This window comes from Megalobrama amblycephala, linkage group LG7, assembly GCF_018812025.1.
Source record: "Megalobrama amblycephala isolate DHTTF-2021 linkage group LG7, ASM1881202v1, whole genome shotgun sequence".
Taxonomy (NCBI): Eukaryota; Metazoa; Chordata; class Actinopteri; order Cypriniformes; family Xenocyprididae; genus Megalobrama; species Megalobrama amblycephala.
The window spans coordinates 35542023-35567676 of NC_063050.1; the positions used below are offsets into that span (position 1 = coordinate 35542023).

General features: G+C 37.7%; 1 protein-coding gene across 1 annotated transcript in view; it reads left to right on the forward strand.

The window, feature by feature from the left end:
- The window catches only part of LOC125273155 (radixin-like), a 211798-nt gene that overhangs the window by 94598 nt on the left and 91546 nt on the right, over positions 1-25654 (forward strand). Inside the window, exons 5-6 of the mRNA XM_048198419.1 lie at positions 10804-10900; positions 20279-20442. Coding sequence (XP_048054376.1) covers positions 10804-10900; positions 20279-20442 — 261 coding nt within the window. The remainder of the gene's footprint in view (positions 1-10803; positions 10901-20278; positions 20443-25654) is intronic.

Consider the following 25654-nt stretch of genomic DNA (forward strand, 5'->3'; position numbering starts at 1 on the left):
AAGTGTTTAATATATGCAGCTATGACTGAGATTATACGTCTAAAATATATACAGAAGATATACACATATATATACACAAGAGTGAAAATGAAGAAAAGACAGGAGAAGAAAGATGATCAAAGAATGGCAAATTACACAGTCAAACCTTTTTGAGAGAGCCAGCACAGAAATCAGTTTAAACAAATTTCAGGTAAATTATAATACTTGCTTATTGGTTCAAGTCCGTGTGTAGCAGTTTCAATGCGCCTGGCTGGGTTGGTCCTTTCCGAGAGGGTTTCTCCGGCGGGGTTTTCAAAAGAGGTTTAAACTGAAGAGTAACTTAGCCGAAGAGGGAGAAGAGAGAGAGAGTCTAAGGAAGTGGTCCTCCTGAGCTGCGCGCGTGGTTGGGAAGTGCGGTCACCTGAGGCGTCCGGAGAGACGTGCACGAGACGATAGGGAGAACACCGGGAGAACCAAGGAGAAGGTGTGTGTCATTGTTTTTATGGAAACCCAAGCTAACACACCTCCTGAATTGTAGCGGCCAATAGAGGCGCAGCACTATTTGGCGGGCCAAGTTCCTTGGTTTGGTCTCCTAGATGAATTTGCATACTTAATGGCTATCAGCCCGGATTTCGAGATCGAGTGCTTTCTTCACAGTATCATTAAACACATAGAAAAATGCATATGTCAGCCATGTGACCCACCTCAGTGAATAGCTCGAGTCCGGAGCTTTACGGAGAGATCAAACTCGACAGATCAGAAAGGCATAGACAAGAAGTTATGGTTTACAGACAGGATTCCCCTATTAAAATGCACACTAGCACAAATACACTCATTTAAACACTAGGAAACATGCATAGGCTCTAAAATATATCATATATATATTCCAGCATAGTGGTAGTTCACATATACAGTTAAAAATGTATGATTGTGTGTTCCTGTATGTGTCTGTGTGTGTGTTTTTGTGTGTCCCTGTGTGTGTGGGGTGTTGGAATGTGGATCTGGTCAGTCTCTGGGGGGGGGGTGCTCCTTTTGAAGTCACCAAAGTGAGGAAGTTGCACTTTCTGTTTACCCTCGCAGGTCCACAAAAGTGTCAAGTGGGCTCATCTTTGGCAGATCTGTTCAGAGCCGGGATGGTTTTACAACCCAGTCCAGCATGCTAAAAGCGTTCTGAACATTCCAAAGTTTATTGATTATCCTGATACGCGTGCATACGCTACAGGTGGTCGCTGCCATCTCGTCCGGCCGCTAGTCAGGATGAATCCGGTTTCGCTTTCTCTTCCCACTTCCGGTCGTCCTCCTTTCGTTGGAAGAACTCTTTCATCATCATTTTCATCAGCTCTTGAGAGTTGAAACAAGGTGAAGTCTTTTGTTCTGGTATGGATTCATTTTGAGCTCTGTCAGCTTGGAATCTTTGTGAGTTTTTTCGTCGATTCCTTGGGCTGGTTGCTCCAGGGTGTGTTTGTCGTTTTCCCTTGGATTCCCATGATCTTTTCCCTCTGGGGTTTCCAAATGAGCTTGGCTGATTCCAGGTTTTCTCCCAATGACTCTCCTGAGGTCTTGATTGGTTCCATGAATTTTCCCAGTGACGTCCAGGTGAGCGTTGTCGTCCACGTGGTCCATCCCAGTGGTTGTCTCTCTGTTTAGGTCGAGTACCAGTGTGGGAGTCCCACTCTCTGTTGGACGAGGATGCATTCCACTCTTTGGGTGTCGGCTTGGCAAGGTCTTGACGCCGAGATGGTGGCTCACCCCAGGATGGAGGTTTCTCAGGAAGAGAGTTTTGAAGTTCAATTCCTCCTCCATGTTCTGTTCGTTGCGAGACCCGAAGTATGCTAGCCTGAGTCGGCTATAGAAGACTTGAGGAGATTCATGACGACCTTGTTTTGTTTCCAGGGCAGCCACTAGTCCTTGTTCTGACTCAGGGTCGGCGGACTCTTTAATGAGAGCTTCTCGGAGCAGGTGGTAATCAGTCTTTGTGTGGGCAGGCTGCCGGTCCAGGAAGCTGCGCACTTCAGAGCTGGATGTGGCTCTGAGCAAATAAACTCTATCTTTGTCAGTGACATTGGGTCTCATTTCCAGATGGAAGTCAATATCTTGCAGATAACTCTGAACATTTGGGCTACCTGGCACATTTGGAGTGAATTTACCAATGTTTATGGCGAGCTTGTCAAGGTCTCTGAGGTCCAAGCCATGAGATGATCTGTGGCTGGCTGGAGCACGTTCTTTTAGCTTAGTGGGGAGGTAGGATTCTTCGGAGGGAGCAGGTGACTGTTTTGGCACTGCCCCCTTCTGATCATGTGCCAGTCCAGGAACAGGGGAGCCGGTCCTGCTTGGTAAAGGTGAAGTCGGTGTCCGGCGTGTTCTTGACGGCTCTCAGTGCAATTCATATGCATGCTTGAGTTCCTCTTTAATACTGTCGGACTCTTCTTTGATGTAGTCAAGCTGTTGTTTTATGCGGCTGACCTCATTTCTTGACTCATTCAGGTGAGTTTCGAGAGCTTTAATTCGGCTGTTCCTGTCTCTGAAGTCAGCCTTTGCTTTTTCCAGTAGCTGTTCTGCATACTGTAGCTTGTCGGAGAGATCAACGTAGTCTGCTCTGCCTTGTTCCATTTCTTGTGTAGTAGCTGCTAGGGTCTCTTTTAGCCTGTTGATCTCCTCTTCGGCGCCTTGTTCCACTTCATCAGGCCCTTCTCGTCGTTCCTGAGCCTCCAGCTCCAGCTGTTCGATGCGTCGTTGTGCGCGTGTCAGCTCCTGCTGGCGATGGGCGGCTTGCCTGTCGCTCAGTTTGAGGGTGGCGATGAGTGTGTGGCTTAAGGAGCCTGTGATCTTGGCTAGTTCTTTGTGACTGTAGCTCTGGCCTGGGTCTTGTTTCATGAGGCTTGTTATGTTGTCATCCAGCTGGTCCTGTGTCTGATGCTTTAGTGTTTAACTGACAAGAGTAAATTTAGGAGAGAGACAACTCTTCAACAAATGATATTAACAAAACAGGTTTATTAATTTAACATTTGTCACATTCTCTCAAATGGGAGGAGATGAGAAAAGATAAGATGTGTAAGTTAGAGAGAGAGAGAGAGGTGAAAGCACTAGAGTAAATTAAAGTTCAGTAAGAAAAAACTCATTCCAACATTGCATTCAGACCACAAAATGCTATGCTAGCCACTAGCCCTTTAGCAATGTTATTAGCTTTACATAGACTGTAATGCAGCTGCGCTAGTTTTAGCTAGCTCAGCTTATGCTAGGCTTTGTTTACACACAGTTGAATATGGCGCTGGCAGACTGCGCATGCGCACTTAAAGGTTATCCCGGAAAAGGTTTCTTAGGGCTTCCGGGTTACAGCTGTCACTGTCGTGGTGACCGTGACGCACAACAAAGAATACACTTGTCCTATGCTCTTTGCACACAGATAACAAACAACACAAGCACAATAATTATTGAACTAACAGCGCAGTTCACATTCACAATGAACCATTCAGCTTCTCATGTTTCAGAGCTGAACAACCCCCACACGTTAGAGTGAGGCACATTAATCCACAGATTTTTCTGCAATTAATAATAGTAACGTTACTGAGATCTCGGCGATCTGAAATATTCGTGTCAGTTTCTGGACACGCAACAACATGCAGGATTTACTGCAACAAATACTTGATCAAGAATTTTTCAAAAGAATACCATTCAAATCAAACTCGGACACGCCCAGTGTTTACGAGTATTAAAATCTCATCTCACGAATGAGCGGATATAGGCGGCACATTAGGTAGCTACTCTCTAATGTAACCATGCAGGGATTTTAGCTTAGTTGATAACATTGGAACACGCAATATTATCCACTATAGCTACAAGGCCTTAAAGGAACAAAAGCAAGGAACACGCTTACTCTGTCCTGGTGCGCTCTCAGGCGACTTTCTTTTCGTCTTGGCAGACAATCTTAGATTCATTTACTGCAGTTTTATCAACAACAACAAAACGTACAGACAAACAACTCGAGTTCAGATTTCATTCATCCACCGCGCCTTATGTGCAATTGTTGTTATGACAATCAAAAGCCTCGTTTCTGTTTCTAATCTATCTTCCGGATCAATAGAAAAGATACAATCACACAAGTTACTTGTTTTGTGTACAAATTAGATTAAACTGCCCGCATTCTCCACCAAATATATATATGTAGGACTTGGCCTATTTATAGGCTCAATTAATTATCAAGAGGGGTAATTGAATTACAGGGAATAAGAATCGAATCAACTGTAATTGATTCACTGTAAATGATTCAGAATTAATATTTAACACTTCATCAATTATTCGTCCAGCGAAAAATTGAGGTTAAAGTATTTTACCAATTCTGGATAAAATATTATTCCGTGGCCAACAGTAACAATATTTTATTATGATTATTATAAGCAAGAGGTAACTGATCTTTGAGTTTAAGACAGTAATTTGACACACAGCACAAGAAACTCGTATATGTGAAAATCAAAACAAGCTTTATTGACTACTTCTAATGATTACAAGAAATTAAGGCTAAACACACACATACATACATACGCACACACACACACATTCGCAGAGTTGATATGAGTTATGAAGAAAGTCCCAAATACTAACTAAACATCGCAACCTGAGGAAAATCACAAAAGCAGAGCTTTGGCTTGATTCTTTAGGTTTAAAGGAGTTTCACCAGTTTCCAGCAAGAGAGGGAGAGGTTTGCTTGTACCTGTGTTTGCTCTGACAGCTGAGGTAATCGGGTTGCTCTGTGACTCGTGTGCAGCGGAGTCCCGTTCTGGATTGGCTGTCCTTGAGGTGACGTCTTCTCGGGAAAGCCCTTCGTGGGTTGGGCGGAAGCTTTGAAGTTGTTGCCGGCTGGTGAAACACGCTGTTCTGAGCAGTTTTCTTCTTTGGAGACTTTGGTCAGATATTTCACGGAGTGTTTTGGAGTCTGGATGTGACGGCTGTTGAATGGTCAGCTGCGCGGCTTGTGGATGAAGTCGGCGACTGTTAGATGGAAAATCAGCCCCGGTAAAGGATCAGTTCTCAACTTCTTCTTTTCAGCATGACCCAAGCAACTTTTCCGCCGTGGTCAAAGTAGCGGTGCTTCGGCTACTGGGCTTCAACGACTGTGCTTCAACTCCGACTTCGACTACTAGTTTGTTCGGACAGCATAGATTTAAAAGAGCAATTTGGCTCCATCCTTCAGATGCGATCCTCCAATGAGACGTTGCTACGGAGATTAGACACGCCTCGTCTATTGTCTATTGTCTATTGATCACATCGCGTGATATCTGTGGAACATTCTCCTGTTTTATTAACAACTTTATAACGTTTCTTAATATTTTCCTGATACTGAATTTCAATGTTTCATTCACACAGAATTACAGAGAATTATAAATTCTGCATTTAGAACTCAAACATGACACACTTCTTACACACATATTACTAGACTGACCTAATTAAAACAATGATTACAAGAGAAAGAAAATGCATACGGGAATACAAACATATAATGCTTTGTATCCAACATGTTAGTAATCACATCATAGCAAGTGTTATTCTGGATATAGTTAATACTTTAAATAATTGACAATTGTCCCTTTTGAGATTCAAGATTGAGTCTGTAAGCATAGAGTCATTGAACAGCGACCAGAGTCACAAGTGACCGGGTCAAAACGGACTCCTAATCATGAGGATGTCTGTATGGATCCGTTGTTCTTTTCAGGTCTGTTTAATTAGTGTTTCCTGTTCTGTTTGTTTGATACAAAAGGGTTTTGTGAGCGTCTATAAATTTAATGTGATCAGGAAGGCCTCAGAACAGATATTCTCTGTTCTTAAGTCATGTTACCACTTCTCTTAATGCTGACTAGCTGGAATTAGGAGCTATCCAGTGCCCCCAGGGATTTTGGTGTCAGCAAATGAATCCTTGGTCAAATGAAGCTTTGTTTAGTCATATTGGTAACGTCATTCGGTAAGTCCTGTCGAACGAGGCCCTATATGTGTCATTGACAGATACTTGAAAGGTCAATGTATCGGTTCCAGTTTCCCAGTTCAGACCAAGGCTGCATTGTGTAGGCATGGTTGTTGCACTGAGATCCAGATCTTTGATGTCTTTTGCATGATCTTCAGTTGGGAATGCTTGGAGGGTAATACTTTACAATAAGGTTCATTTGTCAACATTAGTTAATGTATTAACTAACATGAACTAATCATGAGCAATACATTTGTTACTGTATTTGTTCATCTTTGTTATCGTTAGTTAATAAAAATACAGCTCTTCATAGTTTGTTCATGTTAGTTTACAGTGCATTAACTAATGTTAACAAATACAACTCTTGATTTTAATAATGTATTAATAAATGTTGAAATTAACATTAACAAAGATTCTAAAATAAAAATAAAAATTCTGTAGAAGTGTAGTTCATTATTAGTTCATGTTAACTAATGTAGTTAACTAATCTTAACTAATGAACCTTATTGTGAAGCCTTACCGCTTGGAAGAACTTGGGGGTTTGATTCTGAGGAAGGATCCTTGTGTTCTCTTTAACACGTGTATTGCTTCCTCTTCAGTTGGAAAGGAAATTAGTGTGCCATCCACATAGAGCTCACATTCCATAAAGTGTCTGAACCGTATTGCTATGCACCCTGCTCTGCTGCTCATCTTAAAGGGTTAGTTCACCCAAAAATAAAATTTCTGTCATTAATTACTTACCCTCATGTCATTCCAAACCCGCAAGACCTTTGTTCATCTTCAGAACACAAATTAAGATGTTTTTGATGAAATCCAATAGGTTTTTTATCTCCCATAGAAAGCAACAAAATTACCACATTCAAGGTCCAGAGTAGTAGAAAAACATCATTAAAATAGTCAACGAGGCTACAGAGGTTCAACCTTAATGTTATGAAGCAACGAGAATACTTTTTGTGTGCAAAAATTAAAAAAAATAATGATTTTAACAATTTTTCCTCTTTCCTGTCAGTCTGTTATTCAGTTGGCGCAGTGAATGCAGTTCAGCGTGTTCTACGTCAGAACACCGAGTGCAGAGCCTAACACAGAAGCTCTGCACTGCACCAACTGTGTAACAGATTGACAGGGAAAAAACAGTAAGGGTCTTCCATTTTCTAAGATGTTTGTTTTGAAATTGGAAACACTGGGCTTGTGCACATCTCCTAGGCATACTTCAAGCAGAACACATCCTAGGTGTAGCTCATGATTGCTAGAGAGCAGCTTCTGGCATTGGAATTTCATGGTTGTTGAGTATTTTGCAATATTCAATTAATATTTGAAGCCTGATACTAATTTTACTAATAAGCTTTTTCTTCCTGAATACTCTGGTACGTCTTTAGGCTGTAAGGTGATGTCTTGCTTTTTATGTTAAATAAGTCAAAAAAATAAATAAATAAATAAATTGACCTAGCTAGAGATCTGTTGCTCTGATCATTGAGCATAGCATACATCTTTATTACATTCTCTGGATACCCTCAGGAAACACTTTGACAAGACATATCTTGGAGCAAGATTTCTTGGAAAGTCCATGACCACAAACTTCAATGCAAAGGGAACTCACATCTTGTGTTGTTGGAATTTCTCCTGTATCCTCCCACCATGCTATAATGGAGGATTTTGGGCTTTGGGTGCCCATGAGGGTGGACCAGGATGCAGAGCTGAGTTATGACTGTCGCTGTTGCACTCATTATACTTTAGAACAGGGGTTCTCAACCTTTTGCAACTCATGGCCCACCAATGACTGTTTAAAAGCATTCCGAGGACCACCTTTCCAAATATGATAGTATGAACACAGAATAACAGAAAATTCAAAAAGTACAATGATATACTCCACTGTTAATCTGTTATGCCACTGTAGCAGACTAGGTCAAATCAGCTATATACATGAAAACTGTCCTTGTATAAAAAAAGACTTGGCAGGTTTACTCAGTAACGTTAACCATTTATTCTTGTAACAGGGCAGGTAGGACCAATGACTGGGTCAGACACACAAGGGGAACACTCTTTTAACAAATTAATTAATAATACATCCATTCTAAAATACCTGTAACAATAAGTCAGACACATAAGAGGGGAACATTCTCTCCATTCATTTACAGAAGTTCATTCACTCCAATTTACGTAATTTATCAAATACAATATGAACATGACTGTTTATATATATTTACAATTAATTTGGAGCAAAACTTGACGTTACTTATACCCCAAACAGGTGTCACATGTCAATAAGACATCAACAACATCTCTATTTTTCATCAACAACAACTCTATTACAACAACAACAATACATATTTACATGAATGGGTTTTCGAGTAGTTTACATGAGAAAACCCATATATCCTGAGACAAACCTTGCTACAAAATGCATATTCTGCATACTCTCAGTGAGACACTTGGGCTTGTTTCTTGGAGATAATAAGATCAAGTCTTGGTGAAATGGGTGAGAGACTGACATGAAGAGTAGCATCCAAAGTAGCTTTCAGTTTGCTCCTTGCTTTTGATTTTGTGATAGTCACAGTGGAGAACCCTGACTCACATAAGTATGTGGTGGTGAAAGGCAATAGAAATTTGATTGCCCGCTTTGACAGAGAGGGATATTCATTTGCGGCCAGTAACCAAAATGAAGCAAGGTCAACTTGTGTGAGTCGAAGTTTTAGGCTACTGTCAGCTGATAGTTCCATTAGATCATTTTCCAACACAGTGGACAGAGCCATGTCTTCTGAAGCAGGATCCACAGAGAATGGGTCCAAAATCCAAAGGTTTCCATGTCGAGGGTCTTCTGGGAAGTAGTCAGCAAACTTTTGAGACAACTGAGACAAGTGCTGGGTTATAAAACTTGATATGTTCACATGAGAAGAGGCTTCCAAAGTTTCACTCAGATGTGGAAACATGTCAAATCGTCCCTCCTTGACTCTTCTATTCCAAAGAATACGTTTTTTCTTGAATCCCTCAATTTTGTCTGAAACCAAAAACACTGTGCTGTTTTTGCCTTGCATTGATACATTCAGCTGATTTAACTGATCAAATATATCAGATAAGTAAGCCAGTTTCGCACAGAATTGATCATCAGTGTAATGTTCAGCAAGAGGGGAGCGTTGCTCTTCCAGAAATGTGTGCACTTCTTTTCTCAGTTCGACGATTAAGTACACATCCTCTTGAAAGCCACCTTATTTCACTGTGGTACAAGAGCTGCAAATGATTGGCATCAAGTCGTTCACACAGAGCTGCAAAACACCTTGAGTTGAGTGCATTTTTCTTGATATAGTTAACAGTTTTCACAGCAATGTTCATGACTTTGTGCAGTTCTGGTGACATCTGCTTTGTTGCAAGACTTTCCCTGTGCAAGAAACAGTGCATCCACTTTGCTTCTGGCGCTCGCTCTTGGATTTGTTTAACAACACCGCAATGTTTTCCCGTCATAGCAGCCGCGCCGTCTGTGCAAATCCCTGAGCAGTATTTCCAATCAAGACCTTTTTCAGCGAAGTAGTCATCAAGGCAGTGCATGACATTATCTGCCGTTGTTCTCGTTGAAAGTTCTTTGCAAAACAGCAGATCTTAACAAAGATTATTGTCCATGCAGTATCGGACAAAAACTAACAGTAACGCGGCGTTGCTTATGTCTGTCGACTCGTCCAGCTGTATGGCAAAACAAGGGCTTGCCTTTATACGTTCCACGAGCTGGCATTCAATGTCATTGCTCATGTCAACAATTCGTCTAGCCACGGTGTCATCAGAAAGTGGTATTGACTGAATTTTGGTCGCAGCTGCTTCACCCAGTAACTCTCGACACATATCCACAGCACTTGGCAAAATAAGTTCCTCAGCTATAGTTAACGCTTTCTTACTATGAGCAACACGAGCGGCAACCATATAGCTAGCTTTAATGTGACTTTTAATTGAGTTGATAACGATGTTATGATTTTTTGTTGAGCCTGAAGTCTATCTTTTTTTCTTAGGAAATATTCTTTTGGCTTCCCAACACAGCCAGGGTGTTTTGAGTTCAAATGTCTCTGCAGCTTTGATGATTTTAGCGCCTCATTTGACAAAATTTCTCCACATTCAACACACTGCGCCTTCGGCTTAGTCTCAGTACCGGCCCTTATAAAACCAAATTTAATATATTCATCATCGTACTTTCTCACCACACACTTCGAAGCTTTTGCTTTTATAGGTCTGTCTCCCAGAAAAAAAAATTGCACTTTAATTAATTTAACATGTAGTTAAATAAATTCAAATTGACATTAAGTACCTGAAAAAACTTGAATAAATATTATTTTTGTTATATTGAATTTGTCCTATTGTTTGTAATTTGCTTCGTTGTTTGGTCACGCTTTAGTTTAGGGTCAAATTATCACTATTACCTAATTATTAACTATGACTTCTGCCTCAATAAACTCCTAATTACTGCTTATTAGTAGTTAGTAAGATAGTTGTTAAGTTTAGGTATATCAGGTAGGATTAAGGGATGTAGAATATGGTCATGCAGAGTAAGGCATTTAAAAAAAAAAAAAAAAAAAAAAGTACTAATAAACAGCCAATACTAGTAATATGCATGCTAATAAGCAACTAGTTCATAGTGAGAATTGGACCCTAAACTAAAGTGTTACCCTTTGTTCTTATTTTTATTAACAAAAATAAAATAACAAAAATAACGGTATTGTGGTATATGTTTATCGTGAAATAAAAATTCTTAATTCGTGAAATAAGATTTTGGTCATATCGCCCACCCAAACTATTTTCTTCTGCTGGCTGATTTTAACATGATTTCTTTGCATATTGTTGAGTAAATGTATACATTTTCAAGCTTGTTCATCCCTCTCTTGTTATTCTTTAAGGCTTACACCAAAGATTGGTTTCCCATGGAGTGAGATTCGAAACATTTCTTTCAACGATAAGAAGTTTGTCATCAAGCCCATTGATAAAAAAGCACCAGTAAGTATTTTCAGGATTATTCTCTCCGTTTTTATACTACAGCAGTAGTTAAACAAAATTTGGACCACATTTACATGCACATCATTTTGTGATAAGGTCTATATTCGGGCTGAATTGCAAAACAAAGATGTTTATATGCTTCACAGCTACTGGAATATTATAATAATACTATTGGAATATTGGAATGTCCAAGTTATGTGTGCATATATTATAAATGCACAATATTTTGCTGCTGTTCTCTTGTGAAAATACTGGAGATGCTCACTTTTTAGGGGTCCAAACACAAAGTTCTAGCACCTTATTAAGATGTTCTTATTATTAGGGGTCCAACCCATAACCCTATTGTGTTTGTACTGGTTTTCTTCTTCTTTTTCTTCTGAATTAAGAAAAAAAAAAACTTGAAATACTTAGACTACAGGACATTCTGATTGCACATATTGGGGACGCTACAACAGAAAATCTATAACAATACCCAGATAGCAAAATACACTTGGGCCAGTTCTGATTAGATTCTCACCTGCCAGAGACTTACCTATTGGCCTACTTCCATCTGCCGCACTCGAATCAATCGTGCCAGATGCGGCAGCCTTTACCTTGCCGATGCTACCACAGTCAAGCCAGAATCGGCCTGTCACTAATACGCACAGCGCGCCAGACACGGCTTTGTTTCATTTCTATATCTACTGTACTGTCCTTAGTATTTTTGTCCTGTTTGCAAATACAAATATCTAAATATCTTTAAATCAAAATACATTTACTTGAGATATAAATGTAAAATGAAGTCTTGAAAATTGATGTTGTGGACACTCCTGGGGGCCGGGTACCTCTCCTTCACCTCTCCTTCATATATATATATATATATATATATATATATATATATGAAGGAGAGGCACTGTATATATATATATATATATATATATATATATATATATATATATATATATATATATATATATATATATATATATATATATACAGTGCCGTCCACAATTATTGGCACCCTCAGTAATTGTGAAAATAAATCTGCATAGTTTATCCTTTTGATCTTTCATTCAAAAAATTCACAAAATTATAACCTCTCATTGAAGGAAAAGAATTGAAAGTGGGGAGAAATCACATTATGAAATAAATGTTTTTCTCCAAAACACGTTGGCCACAATTATTGGCACCCTTTTATTCAAAACTTTTTGCAACCTCCTTTTGCCAAGATAACAGCTCTGAGTCATCTTCTATAATGCCTGATGAGTTTGGAGAACACCTGACAAGAGATCAGAGACCATTCCTTCATACAGAATCTCTTCAGATCCTTCAGATTCCCGGGTCCACATTGGTGCTTCTTCTCTTCAGTTCACTCCACTCATTTTCTTTAGGGTTCAGGTCAGGGAACTGGGACGACCATGGCAGAAGCTTCATTTTGTGCTCAGTGATGGTTTTGATGTTTGTTTTAAATCATTGTCCTGATGGAAGATCCAACCATGACCTATTATTGGATTTCTAGCAGAAGCGGTCAGGTTATGATTTTTCATCTGTTGGTATTTGCCAGAATCCATGATATCATGTATCTGAACAAGATGTCCAGGACCTCCAGCAGAAAAATAGGCCCACAACATTAAAGATCCAGCAGTATATTTAACTGTGGGCATGGGGTACTTTTTATCCATGTATGCACCAAACCCATCTGATGAATTTGCTGCTAAAAATCTCTTTTTTTAGTTTCATCTGACCATAGAAGCCGTTCCCGTTTTAAGTTCCAGTCAACTGAATATGTTGGAGATTGTTTCTGGATGAGAGCAGAGGATTTTTCTTGAAACCCTCCCGAACAACTTGTGGGGATGTAGGTGTTGTTTGATACATTTTTTAGGCTTTCTGAGACTCAAGACTCAACTAATCTCTACAGTTCTCCAGCTGTGATCCTTGGAGGGTCTTTGGCCACTCAAACTTTCCTCCTCACTTCACATTAGGACAATTTAGACACACGTCCTCTTCCAAGCAGATTTGTAACATCTTTAGTTGATTGGAACTTCTTAATTATTGCCATGATAGTGGAAATGGGGATTTTCAATGCTTTAGCTATTTTCTTACAGCCACTTTCTATTTTTTGAAGCTCAACAATCTTTTTCTGCACATCAGAACTATATTATTTGGTTTTACTCATTGTGATGAATGATTACGGGAATTTGGCCTTTGTGTTTCCTTATGTTTATACTCCAGTGGAACAGGAAATCACTGCTGGACAATTTCATGCTCCTAGTCACCCTGGTGTGCTAAAAAAATGTAAATATGAATAGGAATATATTTCAGAGATATTTTACTCATAAGAATTTATAGGGGTGCCAATAATTGTGGCCAACATGTATTGGAGAAAAACATTTATTTCATAATGTGAGTTTCCCCCCACTTTCAAATGTTTTACTTAAATGAAAGGTTAGAATTTTGTGATTTTTTTTTTTTTTTTTTTTGAATGAAAGATCAAAAGGATAAACAATGCAGATTTATTTCCACAGCCACCTTTGCTCATATTTACTAAGGGTGCCAATAATTGTGGAGGGCACTGTATATGTATATATATATATATATATAGTAAAAAACCATAAATGGTGAGGATAGCAAAATAAAGTAAACTGTGACATATTATACCCAAAAATTCTTCATACAGTGGACTACCAGTAAATTTTTTTTTTTTTTTTTTTTTTTTTTTTTTTTTTTTTGAAGGAGTAAAACAACATACATTAATACAATCCAAGATACAATTTACTTCCTTCTATTTTAAATGTAACAACACCACCCCCTCCCCACCCACCCAAACAAACCTATCCCTTCCCTAGACAGCTTAGCTACAACAAAACAGCATAATGTCTGACATCTTTTCAAGGCATGGACCCATGCATACCACTACATAGTGATGATAATATTATTATTACAATAATAGTATTGCAGTGTGAATAGATAAAAGAAGAAATAATAATAATAATATATATATATATTTTTTTTTTGCCATTCTGTGAGACAAATTACACTGAGGACAAAACATCAAATACAGCATCACCAAAAAAAAAAAAAAAAAAGGGGTAAAGAGAAAGATACATATATGGAGAGTAAAAAATTAACAACTGGGTAATTCTTTCAAATTTTTAAAATATGACAAAATGGGTTCCCATTTTGAGTAAAACATGTCCACCGATCCCCTTAATGTAAATTTTATCTTCTCTAATTTTAAAAAGGACATAACATCTTCTAGCCAATCTGTCACAGAAGGAGGGGTAGGGGATTTCCAACATAACAAAATTCTTCTGCGGGCCAATAAAGAGGTGTAAGCAATAATGTCCCTCTGGGATGCAGTTAAAGAAATTATCATAGTGTCACTGGGGGTTCCAAAAATACCTATTGAAGGACAAGGCTGCAATATCACCCCAAGGGCATCACTGATAGTTTTAAACACCAATGCCCAGTAATTATTAAGAGAGGAGCAAGACCAAAACGAATGTGTCAGACTGGCTGGGGAAAAAGAGCACTTATCACAGGCTGCATCTACTCCAGGATATATTCCAGCTAACCATGCCTTGCTCAGGTGAACCCTGTGCAGCACTTTGAATTGTATGAGCCCTAACCTAACAGAAGATGATGATGAGTGGACCTTTTTAAGCGCCTCCCTCCAAAAAGTCACAGATAGCTCAATGCCCAATTCATCTTCCCATCTGGATTTAATTTTATCCAGATTGTACTCTTTCAAAGACATGAGCTGGGAGTATAAAAGTGAAATCAATCCTTTATTATAAAAATTGAGAGTAAGATTATCTAAAGGTGAGGTAGGAGGAAGGTCAGGGAAGGATGGGAATTTGTTTTTAACAAAATTGCGAATCTGAAGATATCTAAAAAAGTGGTTTTGTGGGAGATCATACAATCTGCAGAGATTCTCAAAACTGTTGAATAAACCTTCAGTATATAAATCTTTGATGCATTTCAACCCGGAAACTACCCATTGTCTAAATGATGAGTCCAGTATAGAGGGAGGGAATAAATGATTTTTGTAAATAGGACCCAAAACCGATGCAGATGTAAATTTATAGTGACAACGAAACTGATTAAAGATCTTGAGAGTAGAAAGTACAACAGGATTGGATGTGAATCGAGAAGCTTTCAAAGGCAAGGAAGAATACACTAAAGCAGGGAGAGCTTAAAAGAGAGCTTAGGACACTAAAGTGTGCTTCAATTAAACACCAATTTGTTTCTGGGCAATGAAGCCAAAATAATATCTTCTGAATATTTGATGCCCAGTAATAATGAGTAAAACTTGGAAGACCTAAACCACCAACATCGCGGGTCCTTTGAAGAACATGTTTGTTAACCCTGGGGATCTTATTTTCCCAAATGAAAGAGGATATGGATTGGTTGATTAAATGGAAAAAAGATTTGGGCAAAAAAACTGGTAGGGACTGAAACAAATAAAGGAACTTGGGAAGAATTGTCATTTTCACTGAATGTATTCTTCCAGCTAAAGTAAGGGGAAGACTATGCCACCTTTCCAACTCTGCCTTTACTTCTTTTAACTGAGCTTTATAATTGGCTTCAAACAAAGAAGAAAAGGAGCGCGTCATACGAATTCCAAGGTATTTAAACCCATCAAGAGAAAAACGGAAGGGTAATGATTCTTGTTGAATTTGTAAGGCCAAATTATTAATGGGGAAACATTCACTTTTTTGGAAATTTAATTTATATCCAGAAAAGTTACCAAACCGACCTAATTCCATGTCATCAGCCTCACAGGATGACCTCCATTATCATCACCTATATTACCTGAGTGATGTAAAAATTAGAAGCATGCAAGGGTTCCAAACTGAAACAAATTTTAACCATAAATGACAAAAAAAAGAGATACCAGACCTAGAAACCAGAGGTAAACAATGCTGTCAGCCGCCCTTCCCACCCCCCAAACGAAACAGGAAAAGAACATTATAATACCTAGATCTAATTCCCCAACTGAGGATGATCGCAGATAAACAAAGATTAATGAAAATACTTCCAAAGTATGCAAACTAACAACAAATGGAGTCATATACAATGTGGATGTAGCCCCCTTCTAAAAGAAGTTCAGAAACAAAAATTGTCAACGTTTGAGTACATTATCCGGCTTTGAATAATAATAATAAAAATAAAAGCCAAAATGGAGTGTACAATTATTTCCATAAGTCCAGTTCAACCTCGGGTTTTACACATACGATATAAAACCAACAGTTTTCTAATTCTTACCCGAGGAAACGAAAGCAACGTCTTTGCACATTATTCTTCACCCCAATGAGTACGGTAGAACTCATTGGCTTCCTCTGGCGTGCCAAAGAGGTGTGTTTTCCCTTCATGAGTAACACGGAGCCTTGCAGGGTACAAGAGACCAAATCGGACTCCCTTCTCGTAGAGCCGAGACTTAACATCTTTAAACGCCGCTCGCTTTTTCCCTAGATCAGCGCTGAAATCCTCGTGGAAAAACACTCTGTGTCCACGAAAGAGCAGCTCCCGCTGTTGCCTGCTGAATCGGAGGATGCGATGCTTATCCTGGAAAAAGTGGAAAAGAACCAGAAACACTCTGGGTTTGGTCTGCTTGGCCCTTGTATCGTTAGTTGGATTGGGTCCGACTCGATGTGCACGTGAAAGAACAAGAGGACTCGTAAAAAAGTCCTTCCCCAGCACTTCTTCAAAAAACTCAGTCATAAATTTAATCGGGTCTGACCCTTCCAGCCTTTCAGGGATGCCCACCACTCTCATGTTAGATCTCCGTGAGCGATTCTCGAGATCGTCCAGCTTTTCCTTCAGGAACATGTTCTCTTTCCGTAACGCATCCATTGAAACCTCGACATTCGCCAGCCTGTCACTGTAATCATTTAGCCCGTCTTCAACCTCGCGAAGTCGTTCGTCATGAGCTTCGTAATATGATTTAACTTGTTCCAATGTCGCGTTCACAGGTGACAGTGCGCCAGCCAGCTCTGTTTTTAAAAGTGAGTGAACTACTTGCGTCATGTCAGAAAGGAGCGCTGACCGGAGTTTTTCGAGATCTTCAGGTAAAGCCGTTAGGCCCTCAGGCGGTGGTGCCATTTCGTCGGTCTTACTCGAAGAAGCTTCGCCGTCTCTGTCGACAGTTTTATTCCGAATTTGCTCGAATTTCTACTCACCATTTTTGTTCCTCCTAGATTTCACGTAATATCAGCTGCCAGATAATAGACTGTAATGGACTAATATCGAAAGAATAACGACCAAATGAACGAAAGAAGTCGGGAGCTACACTCGTGTGCGCCTACTCACGCCATGCTTAACCCGGAAGTCCGACTACCAGTAAAATTGATAAAGATTTGGGACCAAAAAATATTCAGACACTTTGACCTGACCATGTTTTGCTTAAAGGTTATCTGACATAATTAAGATTCATTTTTTTCTGACACAGTTTAACTCTGAGATCTTTAACTCTACCTTTTTTTTTTAAACTATAGTGAATAAACTGTAATAATGAATGAAATGTTCAAGGTGTCTGAATAATGGTTTGACTGTGTATGTATGTATATATTGTCTCTCAGAAATGCACATTTGACAGTAGCTTGAGTTGACAGTGGTAGCTTGAGTTGGGACACAGCTGTAAATTCATTTTCATTAACGCAAACAGTAACAGTAAAACAGTAAAACAACCCCATTTCTAAAGGATAAAATTTAAATATTCTTACTGATTTAGAACTCTACTGTTATTAAAATTAACCATTGTTTTTTTGTAATTTGCCCTATATTTCATTACTCCTTTAATATTTAATACATGTCTATATATTAATAATATAATAACATTTGATATGAATATCCCACATTTCTGCCACAATACCATATTTACAGTTACTACAGTAAATCCATGGTAAACGGATTTGTAGATTGAAAAGTATTCTAACTGAATGTACAATGTTTCTCCTGTTTTCTGTGTCCGTGTCGTTAGAATGTCAGCACTGGTTTCATCTAGCTTTATACTAGTTTAAATCACCAAGACTTTTATGGTTTGTATCTGTTAGGTTTTTGCTCCTAATTCGTGCCTCATCCCAGACCTCTTATTTGGCAATTGAATGAGCAATCACTCAGCGCTGAGGGAGAATATAGTCTCATTTTATTGATAAGAAAAGAGAGAATATATAGAAAGAGTACAAGGGGTGTAGTATAGTTTCAGCCAATGAGAAAGAGAATACATCATATAGATCATGGTATAGGAATGTGATACATATAGAAAAACAAGTCTAAATATGGTCATCTATTGGTCAGGTACCCATGAGGTCCCTTAGCATCCCAAGGACCTTCTCCTAAGCAGGGACCATTCCCTGTTTCACATTTACTCCTAGTAGAGCCTTATATGGAAATGGTTCTGGTACATAGAAAACCATATGTTTGAAACATAGTATACAACTTTGACAGAGGAAAAAAAAAAAGGAGCCTCAGTCCACATACTTTCAATGCTGAGACCAACATAAAATCTATCAGTATCAGAGACCTCTGCGCCAAAATTTAAACACTTCACACTGGATCTCACTGTGCTGTTTAGTGGTCTCGTGATGGAGAGTGGTCAGGAGGTAAACACATTTGACAGTGCTGGGCTGTCTTTTGGGCAGAGCTAATAAATTGTTCTTGTCTGGCACAGTTCAAATGACTCCACAATTAGCTCTGTTTCGTTCCGCATATTGAATATTTCTCATAAGCAACAGAAATGGCAGCTCTTGTCAGTTAATAAATTTTGTTCCACTTACAGTTTACAGCAACACTTGGCCTATCTAAATCTAGTGTTGTCACCTTGTGTTGACACTGTGAAACTGCATGATTTGTAAATTTTGCTTGGTGGGCCACATGTACAGAAATATACTAATAGACAAACTATGGGCTGGACTTTGGACACCCCTGATTTAGTGAATCTCTGATCCCTTCCTAACAAAACGGACAAACCTGGCTGAGTGAACCTATTCCGGACAACGCGCTACATCTGTTAGGCTTCCAGCTGTTCAGAGTGGATCGCATTGCAGAGTTAATGGGGAAATCTAAAGGTGGTGGATTTTGTTTTTACATAAAAGTTGGTTTTCAAAGTAACAATGCTGAAGAAAATTCAGATGCGCTCTACATAAACTGTAAACATTTCTGCTTGCCACATGAATTTTCCTCAATTTTTTGTGTGAGCGCAGCACTGCAATAGCTGGCTGATAATATGACTGAAATGGAGCAATGATTATTTTTTATATGCATGTTTTTTGCTAAATAAAAAATAACATGCATATTGTATGATCCCTCTTATTTTATTAAAATTATTCACATTTTCTCAGATTCTGCAAGGGGTTCACAAACTTTCAAGCAGCACAGTATATATTTAAAAAGTAGCATCTCAAAGTGCTTCACAGAAGAAAAAAAAAAAACATACAATTATACAAACAATACTTTAAAATAAGTAAGATATAAATAAAACACACCAAATAAGAACATACAATCAAAAACAAGTAAATTAACAATTTCAATTTCAATATAATTAAGTAAAAGCTACCCTAAAGAAATAAGCTTTAAGGGAAGATTTAAAAACACTAAAGGATTCTGCTTGCCTAATTCGAGCAGGAAAGGAATTTCAAAGTCTTGGAGCGACAGAAAAACAGACAGAAAAACGCCCTATCACCCATAGATTTTAAACGTGTATGTGGAACGATTAAAAGGCCAGTTTCCGAAGAGCGGAGAGCACGCACAGGTGTGTAGGGGGCTAAAAGCTCAGAGAGATAGTGAGGAGCCAAACCATTCAAAGCTTTATAAGTAAGCATGAGAATTTTAAAATCAACACGAAATCTGACAGTGAGGCAATGTAAAGATTATTCGCAGAAATTTTATGCAAGCAAGTTTAAGATTGCTTGTTACTTATTTACTCATTTATTTGATAATTTACTTAATTTTATTTTCATGGTATATGACGAGCACGATTTGCGAATCATTGTCCATCATTTTGCAAGCAACTGGTGATAAAGAAAAATGGCATGTTGCAATATTGAAAATATTTTTATTTTAAACCATGAAGGCGAGCTAGTGGATATCACACAAACAATGTGCAAACTTTGTGTTATGCAGGTGAAGAAGTCTCAAACGCCAGTCAATTATTGACTACAGAAAATAAGAAAAAAGTAACTGGCCAAGCTTTTGGTACGCTGCATTAACGGCGCATATTCTCTTAGGGATGATAAGAGATAAATCTAATTTATTTTCTTATATTTTCTTATATTTCTCTTCATTTTTTTTTTATATTTCTTCTATATGTGTGTGTGTGTGTATATATATATATATATATATATATATTGTGTATATAGCAAATATATGTTGACTGAATCTTTTCGATTGTGACATCAGGACTTTGTGTTCTATGCACCACGACTGCGAATCAACAAGCGCATCCTGGCTCTGTGTATGGGCAACCATGAGCTGTACATGAGGAGGAGGAAGCCTGACACCATTGAGGTGCAGCAGATGAAGGCTCAGGCCAGAGAAGAAAAACACCAGAAACAGATAGAGAGGTGACAATTAACACTTTATATTCCATCATTTACATAAACTTTCTTTTGTTTACTTTTTTGTTCTTCATACTTATACATATTTATATTTAATTTACATAGTATAAATATTTTTTTCTTAAAAAAATTTAAATGATAGTCCAATTCTTAAATAATAAATCAAATGTGCAAATACAATTGTATTTCCTCATAATGGGGTTTCACAAACTGTACCAAAAAATGCATCCGGAAACCGCTTCACTTTTTCCACATTTTATGTTACAGCCTTATTCCAAAATGGATTAAATTCATTATTTTCCTCAAAATTCTACAAACAATACCCCATAATGACAACGTGAAAGAAGTTTGTGTGAAATCTGTATTAAAATGCAAATGTATTAAAAATAAAAAACAGGGGAAAAAAATCACATATACATAAGTATTCACAGCCTTTGCTCAATACTTTAACACATCTTTGCCACTAATTACAGCCTCAAGTCTTTTTGAGTATGATGCTACAAGCTTGGCAAACCTATTTTTGGGCAGTTTTTCCCCATTCTTTGCAGGACCTCTCAAGCTCCATCAGGTTGAATGGGAAGCGTCGGTTGCACAGCCATTTTCAGATCTCTCCAGAGATGTTCAGTTGGGTTCAAGTCTGGGCTCTGGCTGGGCCACTCAAGGACATTCACAGTGTTGTCCCGTAGCCACTCCTTTGTTATCTTGGCTGTGTGCTTAAGGCCGTTGTACTGTTGGAAGATGAACCTCCGCCCCAGTCTGAGGTCCAGAGTGCTCTGTAGCAGGTTTTCTTCAAGGATGTCTCTTTACATTGCTGCATTGATCTTTCCCTCGATCCTGACTAGTCTCACAATTCCTGCTGCTGAAAAACATCCCCACAGCATGATGCTGCCAGCACCATGCTTCACTGTAGGGATGCTATTTTCCAGGTGATGAACGGTGCCTGGTTTCCTCCAGACATGATGCTTGCTATTCAGGCCAAAGTGTTCAATCTTTCTTTAATCAGACCAGAGAATTTTGTTTCTCACGGTCTGAGAGTCCTTCAGGTGCCTTTTGGCAAACTCTAGACGGGCTGTCAGTCTCAGATCTCTGCCTCGATACAATCCTGTCTCAGAGGTCTACAAACAATTCTTTGGACTTCGTGGCTTTGGTTTGTGCTCTGACATGCACTGTATATGATATATATCTCCATGATGCAAATATGTGCATGAAGCCTGGTGCTGTTCTTTGGCACACGAGCAACACATAAATCCAGTGTTTTTTAGTGTCTTTTAGTGGTGAAACTGCAACATTTGTAATGAGAATTTGTTTATAAAGCTGTTGTCAAATAAAAGCTCTATGGTTTAACATTTGAAAGCAACAAAATTAAGAAAACTATGGGGCGGTTTCCTGGACAGAGATTAAGCCTAGTCCTAGAATAAAATGACCCTTTAAACCAGATTAACAGAAATCTGCTTTCTCTGCCATGGTTTAAAATAGTTCTAGACTTAGTCTAGTCCAGAGTTTAATAAACTGATTTCCTGGAGGAAGACTATAGGTACTCCAGGACTAAATTGAGGTTTAAATTAAACCTACCAGGAGGCAGGTTTAACTTCAGATTAACGTTGTGTTTCAAAGAAGACACATGTGTTACTTGGATAAATATATCGATATTGATATACACTGTGTATATATATATATATATATATATATATATATATATATATATATATATATATATTATAGTTTTTTTATGCTGTTTACTTTATTTAAACAATTTATTTTGAAAAAGTGTTATTTTATGCATTTTTTTTTTTAGAAAGTTGAGAATATGGAGAGACTTCTTACTGCTTAATGTTCTATTATGTAAAAGTTTTTGTTATGTTAGTGTTTTTTGAAGATTACCGTTGTGGTGAAGTGTTGAGCTTGTGATTGGGTTGAGGACCTGCTAACAAGAATTGCCTTGTTTTATGTAATGAAGCAACCACTATGATAATGCTTTGGATCAAAACAGTATCATTTCTAGACTGCCAACACCGATTATCACGTGTAAATAGTTATGTTTAGTGTGTTTTCTACGTAAAGACAAAACAAAAGCATTAATAATCATATGATTATTATATGTATATAAAATTCATTACAAACAGATTTCCAAGCATTTATTTTTCACAGCTGATGTATTTGCTTGCTTTAAAAGAACTGTCTCTTGTTTAGTTAAGTTTTTTTTTTTTTTTTTTTGAGATTGCAGTCTTTTTCTGCTGCCATCGTTTTCCTTGGATTTGCTTCTTAGTTCCATGCAATTTTAAGCTTTTCTTGGTTCATTCCTTGTTTTACAGGCAACCTCTCTCATGCTATTTTTTTTTAGTAATCTGTACTTAATCCAGGTTTTAGTAATCTGTACTTAATCTGTGTTTCAGAAAGCCATTTTTAAGACATGATTAACTATTCTAGATTAAGGCCTATCCTGGCTTAATTTAAACCTTGTCCGGGAAACCGCCCCTATAAATATTAATATTGTATTTTTACAGTTGTTCTGTAAAATAAATTATTAAATAATTGTTTGATTACTAAATGGTGTTTAATCACTGTTTATACAAGTTAGTTTGCATAATATAGTTTTATTTTTGACCACTGGAGCCTTCTGGTTAGAAAAATCAAATGTTTCAGATGTTTACCTTGAGGACAGATGAAGATGTTCTCTCAAAATTATTATTGGCCAAAGAATTGTATGAACTCAATTTCTGAAAGTTACTATGCCTCTGTGTGTTGGTATTAAAATGGATAGTTCAACTAAAAAATGAAAATTGTCCTTTACTCAACCTCATGTCATTTCAAACCGATAAGAGTTTGTTCTTATTTCAGAACACTAATGAACATATTTGCATTATTCTCTTAATATTCAAGCTTCAAAAAGTTAATAAATCCATATGAATTGAGCGGTTTAATCTTAGTTTCCTTGAACTTTTTGAAGCAAGATCATTTTGGTTACATAGACTTTCAATGGTATGCAACTTTTTTTTTTTTGTTGTTACATTTTCTCTAAAGCAATGACTTAAGACATCCCTAGTGGGAAAAAAAAGTATGCTAAGTATACTTGCAGCAAGACTAATTATTAGTATATTTCAAGTATGTTAATGATTAGTTAATTTAAAGTGTGCTATTTTGAAACAACTAATTTTGTACTAAGTATATTTAAATTGAAATTAAGTAGTATTAAAATACAACTTTAAGTATATTTAGTATACTTATGTGTGCTAAATTGGAACAACTTCAAGTATACTTAGTACACTTTAAGTATATGCCTGTGTAGGGACTAATTACATGCTTGATTAGTGATATTAAAATGTACTTAATTTGTGTAATAAGTATACTTTGTGTTATAAGTGTATTTTCTGTTATAATATACGTTGTATTATAAGTATACTTTATTTCTGTTATAAGTATACTTTTATTTGTGTTGCAAGTATACTTTATTTCTCTTATGAGTACACTTTGTGTTATAAATACACTTTATATGTGTTATAAGTACACTTTATTGTGATTTAAGTACATTACAAAATAATTACGTGTGTCTTCAGAAAACACAAGCAATATACACTGAATAGATTATTTAACAGGTAATAGTATATACTGTATGCTCAGTACATTTGGAAGAACAGCATCTGTTGATAGAATATACCAAAGATATAAGACAGCATGTTCAACTCTTTATTCACGTTTACAATAGTCTGTCTAAATCCTGCATTGAACCAGTGGTGTAGTCTACGTGATATGCAGGTATACGCCGTATACCCACTAGGAAAGGTTAAGGATTTCCGTATACCCACTTAAAAAAGCACGCATGAATGAACTTCTGAAGGTATGATAAAAGATACAGTTCAACTTACTGAAATCCATATCATGTTTCGTGTATTCGCGTAATCAGTGTTTCAACCGCGGAAAGATATGAAGAGCCAATCAAGCCAAAATTCATTCTGGCACTCTCACATACATACGTTCTCCTTTTACATACATATACATTCTCCTCTCACACACATACATTCTACTCTCACATACATATATATTCTCCTCTCACATACATACATTCTACTTTCACATACATACATTCTCCTTTTACATACATATATATTCTACTCTCACACACATACATTCTTCTCTCACACACATACATTCTACTCTCACACACATATATATTCTCCTCTCACATGTACATACATTCTACTTTCACATACATACATTCTCCTTTTACATACATATATATTCTGCTCTCACACATATTCTCCTCTCACATGTACATACATTCTACTTTCACATACATACATTCTCCTTTTACATACATATATATTCTCCTCTCACATGTACATACATTCTACATTCACATGCATATTCTCCTCTCACATACATACATATTCAACTCTCACACATGCTGAAGAAAATATGTGTATGTAAGAGAAGAATGTATGTGTGTGAGAGTAGAATGTATGTGTGTGAGAGAGAGTATGATGGAAACGGAAGGCAGGTCAGGCGCGATCATCACGTGACGTTCAGCTTCTCAGCGCTGCCCCGCCCTACCGACTTGATGCATTTTGTCCATGAAATACAGGTTTGTCTATGTTTTATTTCATCTATAAAATCGTTGTTGTGCTGTAAATCATTTTATTTAATGCAAAGCAAACTACATTGATGCGATGTCAGTTAACGAGTGTCGCATCCGTCTTTCGGATGAAGGAAACACTTGATTCCTTGCGTAAAATTATCAATTTATTCCCAAAGATACTGAATAAATACTTTGGATATTGAAATATGTTCTCAGAACTGTGCGCTGATTGTTTATGGGCAGGTTATGGAAGCAGCCAAAGCATCTTTCGGCTACGAGTGAGACGGAGGGCGGTGGTCTGAAATGAGTTCCGCCGCCGAACGCGAGCCCACCTCCGGCAGGAGAATCAGCATCGTTACGGTGGAAACAGGACGCGACTTTTGATTACACATGAATAACTTTTAGACCTAAATGTATCATTTTTACTTCTAATACTTCTAATGTTTGTTAAATAGATTTTTAGGCATGGTAAAAACTATATAAAATAAGCTGTATTAAGAACTGTATCGAAAATAAAGCTGTCATAAACCAGTGGTTGTGTGGAGTATTTTACAAATGTTTAGATCAGTGATTCCCAACCGGGGGTACGCAAAAGATTTAGATTTTGCTTGGTTTGTTCATTCATGTCGCTGGGACATTCTAAAA